Source organism: Eimeria necatrix, genomic scaffold (assembly GCF_000499385.1).
Source record: "Eimeria necatrix Houghton genomic scaffold, Enh_scaff1019, whole genome shotgun sequence".
Taxonomy (NCBI): Eukaryota; Apicomplexa; class Conoidasida; order Eucoccidiorida; family Eimeriidae; genus Eimeria; species Eimeria necatrix.
The window spans coordinates 1-7,500 of NW_013651827.1; the positions used below are offsets into that span (position 1 = coordinate 1).

General features: G+C 58.3%; 2 protein-coding genes across 2 annotated transcripts in view; one reads left to right on the forward strand and one right to left on the reverse strand.

The window, feature by feature from the left end:
* Positions 1 to 79: 79 nt before the first annotated feature.
* Positions 80 to 6,236, reverse strand: ENH_00000610 (hypothetical protein; the record flags this gene model as incomplete). Its single annotated transcript, XM_013578123.1, has 11 exons — positions 80 to 1,031; positions 2,478 to 3,034; positions 3,235 to 3,396; positions 3,603 to 3,687; positions 3,915 to 4,023; positions 4,231 to 4,324; positions 4,542 to 4,672; positions 4,910 to 4,978; positions 5,232 to 5,317; positions 5,530 to 5,662; positions 5,886 to 6,236. Coding segments are annotated over 11 exons (2,729 nt in total), but the record flags the coding sequence as incomplete, so codon positions are not given.
* Positions 6,237 to 6,469: 233 nt separating this feature from the next.
* The window catches only part of ENH_00000620 (hypothetical protein, conserved), a gene marked incomplete at both ends in the record, with an annotated part of 1,730 nt that continues 699 nt past the window's right edge, over positions 6,470 to 7,500 (forward strand). The window contains 3 exons of the mRNA XM_013578124.1: positions 6,470 to 6,491; positions 6,615 to 6,733; positions 6,940 to 7,500. The exon at positions 6,940 to 7,500 is cut by the window's right edge and continues 1 nt beyond it. Coding sequence (XP_013433578.1) covers positions 6,470 to 6,491; positions 6,615 to 6,733; positions 6,940 to 7,500 — 702 coding nt within the window. The remainder of the gene's footprint in view (positions 6,492 to 6,614; positions 6,734 to 6,939) is intronic.

Sequence of the window (7,500 nt, forward strand, 5' to 3'; positions counted from 1 at the left end):
TATTGTTCAGCAACAGCAGCAGCAGCAGCAGCAACAGCAGCAGCAGCAGCAGCAGCAGCAGCAGCAGCAGCAGCAGCACCCTCCTGTGATGAGGTCTGCGTCGCAGCTTTTCCTGAATCTGGCGATGCCGCAAATGTTGCTGTGCTGCGGAGCAGCAGGAAGGTGAAGCAGCAAAGGCTGCTGCTGCTGCTGCTGCTGCTGCTGCTGCTGCAGCTGCTGCTGCTGCTGCAGCAGCAGCACCACTCTGCCGCCGTCTGTGGGGACGGCGATGAGGGGGCCTTCAGATGCAGGGGAATTTGCTGCTGCTGCTGCTGCAGCTGCTGCTGCTGCTGCTGAAGGAGCTGCTGCGGATTTCTTGCTGCTTCTGCTGCTTTTGCTGCTGCTTCTGCTGCTGCGCAGCAGCTGCTGCAGCACAGCAGCAGGGGGCTGCCACACGTCAAAGTCGTTTATGTCCCAATCGCTGTCTGCTTCCTCTTCTTCTGCTGCTGCTGCTGCTGCTGCTGTTGCTGCTGCTGCTGCTGCTGCTGCTGCTGCTGCTGATTCTCCGGAACAAAGGGCCCTCACGTCTATCACCGAGGGCGTAATCCCAGCAGCACTAGCCTCAACCTCCCCTTGCTGCTGCTGCTGCTGCTGCTGCTGTTCTTGCTGCTGCTGCTGCTGCTGTTGCTGTTGTTCTTGCTGCTGCTGCTGTTCTTGCTGTTGCTGCTGCTGGTCTTGCTGCTGCTGCTGCTGCTGAAGGGGCCGCAGCGTGTGCCGCAGGTCGAAGGTGAGGAGCTTGCTGCCGCAAGCAGCAACAACAGCAACAGCAGCAGCAGCAGCAGCAGCAGCAGCAAACTTTGCTGCTCCCACAGCGCCGGGGGCCCCCCAAGGGTCTAAAGAGAGACACAGGGGCCCCTTTTGCTGCCGCAGGTCCCACAGGCGGACTGTGCGGTCTTCGCTGCTGCTCAGCAGCAAACAGCTGCTGCTGCTGCTGCTGCTGCTGCTGCTGCTGCTGCTGCTGCTGGGGGCAGCCGCTGCTGCAGACGGGAGGGCTGCAGGCGGGCAGCAGCAGCAGCAGCAGCAGCAGCAGCAGCAGCTAGCTGCAGCAGCAAAGGGAGTGTACAAGTCAAGGGAGACCACAGAGTCCCGGTGACCCTGCAACAGACGGATCCCCTCCATCCTAAACCCTAAACCCTAAACCCTAAACCCTAAACCCTAAACCCTAGTTCCCGGTAAAGAGTCCTCAGCAGGAAGTGCTCGAGATATGGGCTTATACCCCAAAAAGCAAAACAAGTGCTGCTATTTTTGCTGCTGCTGTTATTTTTGCTGCTGCTGCTGCTGCTGCTGCTGCCTCAACGAGCAGCAGCAGCAGCAGCACGGCTAGCTACCCACAAACCGCCAGTACTTTTGACAAATTAAATTAATTTAATAAATTAAATTTAATTAAAAAGTAAAAATAAATCAAATTACTTTATTTCTGCTGCTGCAGTCTTTCCCACATCCACAGAGGGCCCCCCAGGGGCCCCACAGGGGCCCCCCAGGGGCCCCACAGGGGCCCCCCAGGGGCCCCCCAGGGACCCCACAGGGGCCCCACAGGGGCCCCACAGAGGGGCCCCCTGTGGGGCCCCACAGGGGGGCCCCCATGGGGGCCCCCAGGGGACCTCTAGGGGCCCTTTAGGGGCCTCCTGGGGGCCCCACAGGGCCTTCCTGGGGGCCCCCTGGAGGCCCTGCAGCGCAGCTTCGGGGGCCCTCAAGGGGGCCCCCTGGGGGCCCCACAGACAGGGTATAAACGGCAGCAGAAGTCCCCTGGGGGGCCCCAGGGGGCCCCCAGGGGGCCCCCTGGGGCCCCCCAAGGGCCCCCCAAGGGCTCCCCGAGGGCCGCCTGGGGGCCCCTGATAGGCCCCAATAAGGTCACTGTAGGGGCCCCTAGGGGCCCCCTTGGGGCCTCTAAAGCAATCCTTGGGGGCCCCTTAGGGGCCCCTGAAGTGCCCCAGGGGGCCCCCTGGGGGCCTCCTGGGGGCCCCCTGGGGGCCCCCTGGGGGGCCCCTAAGGGCACAAAGAACAGCACGGGGGCCCCTGGGGGCCCCCTGTGCACATTCTGACTCGGAGGGCCCCTGAGGAGGCATGGGGGCCCTCGCTTTTAGGGTTTAGGGTTTAGGGTTTTGGACTAGGGTTTGAAGAAAAGGGCTAAGCGGAGTCCAAAGGCTCCGCATTAGAAACCCTAAACCCTAAACCCTAAACCCTAAACCCTAAGTCCCACGAGCCGCATAACAGACAACGTGAGCGTTTGGGTGGGGCCTCCCCATTTACGCTAAATCCTAAACCCTAAACCCTAAACCCTATTCCCAAGCCCCAACCTAAACCCTAAACCCTAAACCCTAAACCCTAAACCCTAAGCTAAGCCCTAAACCCTAAAACTAATACACGCAGGGTCTAGGTTTTGCAGCAGTAGAAATAAACGCAGCAGCCTCTCGCTGTCTGCTGTTGCGCTATTGCACAAATTGCTGCTGCTGCTGCAGGTGCTGCTGCTGCAGGTGCTGCTGCTGCAGGTGCTGCTGCTGCAGGTGCTGCTGCTGCAGGTGCTGCTTCTGCAGGTGCTGCTGCTGCAGGTGCTGCTGCTGCAGTTGCTGCTGCTGCAGTTGCTGCTGCTGCAGGTGCTGCTGCTGTTCCTGCTGCTGCAGGTATAAATGCTGCAGCTGCTGCTCTACCTGCTGCAGCCACAGCAGCTACTGCTGTTGGTGTACTGAATACTGCAGCAGCTGCTGCTACTGCTGCAGCTGTTACTGCTGCTGCAGCTGCTGCTGTCGCAGCAGCAGAAGCCACTGCTGCTGCTGCTGCTGCTGCTGCTGCTGCTGCTGCTGCTGCTGCCCTACTCCAGGCTATTCCCGGTGCCTCCGAAGAGCTGGAAGTTGCTGGGCGCTTCGCCGCTTTGCTGCGGCTTTGCTGCTGCTGCTGCTGCAGCAGCAGCAGCAGCAGCAGCAGCAACAGAAACCCTCCCCACAACTCCTGGAATTCGTCCAGACCGCACCAGGGCTTCGTAGGCGGCGCACTCGCGCTGCAGCAGCAAAACGCCAAATTAGGGTTTAGGGTTTACGTTTAGGGTTTAAGGCGTTGGAATCGGCACACGCAGCACGCCCTCAGGTAGCAGCAGCTGCAGCAGCAACCGCAGCAGCAGCAGCAGCAGCAGCAGCAGCAGCGAAGTGAGCAATCTCTAGAGCGAGGAAAAGGCTTCAGGGTTTAGGGTTTAGGGTTTACTCGAACGCCATGGGGCAGCTTCCCCAGCCAGGGTTTCTGACGCAGCAGCTTTGCTTCCGCTGTTTCCTTGCTGCTGCTGCTGCTGCTGCTGCTGCTGCTGCTGCTGCGGCTGCTGCTGCGAAGGGGACGCCCATCAAGGCGGCGGCCCTCTCCAGAGAAACGCTGCAGAGACCCAAACCCTAAACCCTATAACCTAAACCCTAAACCCTAAACCCTAAACCCTAAACCCTTTAACCTAAACTCTAAACCCCAAACCCTAGAATTCTTTGGCGAGATCCATCTCTAAGCCGCGAAAGTTCTCCTGTCCCTGCCTCTAAACCCTAAGCCTTCGAGCTTAAACCCTAAACCCTAATCCCTAAACCCTAAACCCTAAACCCTCAACTTGTGCACCTACATTGCTGGACTCTGGTCCCGTCTCTTCAGAGGCCTCGTCGCTGCTGATATACCCGCCCTCTGGAAGCAGCAGCAGCAGCAGCAGCAGCAGCAGCAAAGGCAGCAGCAGCAGCAGGTGCAGCAGCAGCAAAGGCAGCATTAGCAGCAGAGGCAGCAGCAGCACAAGCAGCAGTGGCTGCAGCAGAAGCAGCAGCAGCAATGCAACTGCCCAGCCCCTAGGGTTTGCTTCTGGAGGCCCAAACTTTCGGAATTAGGGTTTAGGGTTTAGGGTTTAGGGTTTGGAATACCTGTGGGCGTTTCAGGGTTTGGGCTGGGCCCTGTGGAACCCTCGGGGGCCTTAAACTCTACTTCGATGTCTGTTTCAACAATCGACACTGCAGGGGCTGGCCGCAAGTCCTGCGCACCCGCAAACCCTAAATTAGGGTTTAGGGTTTGGGGTCTAGGGTCTAGGGTTTAGGGTTCAGCAGCAGCGCACAAGCCACGCCAAAACGAGGGTTTCGGGGCTTGCTGCAAAAAGCCGTTAACGAGCAGGAGGGCCGAACGCGCGCTAGGTTTAGTTAGGGTTTAGGGTTTAGGGTTTAGGGTTTAGGGTTTAGGGTTTACGGCAACAAGCAGGTGGTAGACGCAGTCCAAGAAAGGAAGAGACACGACTTCGCCTTTGGTCAGCGCCGCGTAGCCCCGCAGGGCCATTTCCAGCCTAGCCCACAAACCCTAAACCCTAAACCCTAAACCCTAAACCCTAAACCCTAAAGCTAAACCCTAAACCCCAAACGGCGGAGATGAGCTGCAGCGCGAACCCTAAACCCCCCATCACTGCGTGGCACGGCGACTCGCACTGCCCAGGCGCCTAGGCCTCAGCGCGTAGGGTTTAGGGTTTAGGGTTTAGGGTTTAGGGTTTAGGGTTTAGGGTTTACAGGGCCTTGGGGTTGCTGATTTCCAAAAACTCCGTTTCCAGCGGCTGCAGCTGCACGTAAGTCCCTTTCGGCAAAGACACATCCGAAACACTAACAAGGCCCCCCTCTTCGAGTTGGAGGTTTTGCATCATCTGCGCGCAAACCCTAAACCCTAAACCCTAAACCCTAAACCCTAAACCCTAAACCCTAGGCGCCCCGCGGCAGTTCGCGGCGCTGCGACCCGCGACGCAGCCAAACCCTAAACCCTCGGCCCTCCGCAGCAGCAGCAAACCACGAATAGACCGACGCGGACTCTGCCGGACAGACTGCTAGTGTTTAGGGTTTAGGGTTTAGGGTTTAGGGTTTGGGGTTTAGGGTTTGGGGTTTACCCAGTAGGGCATGTAACACGTGCCTTCCTCCGACACGAACTCCAACACCCCGCAGTGGGTCAGTTTGTCCTGCGCACATTCCAAAACCCTAAACCCTAAACCCTAAACCCTAAACCCTAAACCCTAAACCCTAAACCCTAAACCCTAGTTCTCAGAGACTACAGGAATCATTCTTCCAGCGCTGGCGACGGGGGTCCAGGGTGCCGGGCCTAGGGTTTAGGAGATAAAGTCTAGGGTTTGCGGCCTAGGGTTTAGGGCCTAGGGTTTAGGGCCTAGGGTTTAGGGTTTAGGGTTTAGGGTTTAGGGTTTAGGGTTTGCAAACCTTAGCAGTGTTGCAAATGCGGAAATGCATCGGCCAGGATATGTGCAGACGCGCGAGCGCGTGAAGAGCCGACGGCGGCAGCAAGACTGCAAAAACCCTAAACCCTAAACCCTAAACCCTAAACCCTAAACCCTAAACCCTAAACCCTAAACCCTCATCCCCGCGCGCGTATCCAGCAGGGCAAATTCCCCCCTCAAACCCTAAACGCTGTCCTCGGTGTGCCGAGGCGCCCCTGCGTGCGCCTGCTGCGCCGTAGGGTTTAGGGTTTAGGGTTTAGGGTTTAGGGTTTAGGGTTTACTTTTGTTGCCGCTCTCGAGGTGGTCCTTCGCAGCAAAAGAAACGGGATAAGCTGTGTAAGTGGCATTAAACCCTTCTCTTGCTTCTTCGCCGCCTCCGCCCCAGAAGTTGGCCACGCTGCGGCCCAAGTCCCACTGCGGCGCAAACCCTAATTTAGGGTTTAGGGTTTAGCGGCAGCCCTCCGCAGCGCGAAGGCCCCCGAACGTGAAAACTGCTCCTCCGCAACTGCTCCTAGGGTTTCGCGCTACGGGCTAGGGTTTAGGGTTTAGGGTTTACGGAGAAGGGGAAGACGCACCATGTTTGCAGCACCGAGGCCCAATAAACCCTAAACCCTAAACCCTAAACCCTAAACCCTACACCCTGCAGGGGCAAGAGTCTTCTGTCTCCCAGTGACAAGTGCAACGCGCTTCCGCTGTTGCTGCTGCTGCTGCAGCTCGTGCGGCCGCAGAAGTTGTACTTGCTGCTGCTGCTGCTGCTACTGCCGCCGCTGCTGCTGCTGCTGTCGCTGCTGCTGCAGCTGTTGCTGCTGCTCTTGCTGCGTATGCTATTTCCTGCTGCTGCTGCTGCTGCTGCGTAATCGTTTACGCAGTATGCGTGGCTTCCACTGAGCACGCTGCTGCTGCTGCTGCGGCGGCTGCGGCTGCTGCTGCTGCTGCTGCTGCTGCTGCTGCTGCTGCTGGATATATGTTTTAGGGACAAAAGAAACATAAGTTGAGTCAAAAGAATTCCATCTTGTTGCATGCTGTCGTTTCACGGTGGCTTTGCGCTGCAGCAGCTGCTGCTGCTGCAGCAAAGCAGTAGCAGCGGCTGCTGCTGCTGCAGCAGCAAAGCAGCAGCAGCTGTTCCTGCTGCAGCAACAGCAGTAACAGCAGCAGCTGCTGCTGCTCCGCCGATTTTCTAAGTGATTTTAAATATTGAAAATAGAATTTCAATTACTCTTTATGAGCTGGAAGAGCTTACAAGGTGCTGCTTCTAGGGTTTAGGGTTTAGGGTTTACGTCTAGGGTTTAGGGCTTCTGTCGGCAGCACTGGGGGCCCCCGCCCATCCCAGCCTTGCTGCTGCAGCTGCTGCTGCTGCGCAGCACAGAGCAGCAGGGAAAACACAAAGCAGCAACAGCAGCAGCAACAGCAGCAGCAACGGCAGCAGCAGCGGCAGCAGCTGCTGCAGCAGCAGCAAAGCAGGCCCAGAAGACACCCCCCACGCAGGTCGGTGTGTTGCAGCAGCTGTAGCTGCTGCTACTGCTGCCGCAGCAGCAGCAGCAACGGCAGCAGCAACAGCAGCAGCAACAGCAGCAGCAGCAGCAGATCTTTGAGGCGAGATGCGTGAGCCGCGATCCGGCCTGCTGCTGCATTTGCTGCTGCTGCTGCTGTCTGCATGCAGCAGCAGCAACGTCCATAGCTTTGTCTTGCAGGAAAAGCAGCAGCAGCTGCTGCTTCTAGGTTGGCCCAAGGCCACAGCAGCAGCAGCAGCAGCAGCAACAAGGCTGGTTCCGTTGCAGGCAGCAGCTCGCAGCAGCGGTAGCAGCAGCAGCAGAAGCAGCAGCAGCAGCAGCAGACACTCCAGAAGCAGCAGCAGTATCCGGGGCCCTGCCGTGCTGCAGCAGCAAGAACAGCAGCAGCAGCACAAGAGTGAAACAGATGCCAGAGCAGCAGCAGCAACTACAGCAACACATGCAGCAGCAGAAGCAGCAGCAGCAGCAGATGCAGCAGAGAACGGGTCCAGCGGAGACCCTCAGCAGAAGCAGCAGCAGCAAGAGCAGCAGCAGCAAGAGCAGAAGCAGCTAGACCAGCAGCAGCAAGAGCAGCAGCAGCAAGAGCAGCAGCAGCAAGAACAGCAGCAGCAGGCTACTCTGTGGGGAAGGTTCATGAGTTTCTTGGGCCTACGGAAGCAGCAGCAGAAGCAGCAGCAGCAGGAGCAGCAGCAGCAGCAGCAAACGCCTGCTGCTTCTGCTGCTGGTGGCAAGAAAGAGAAA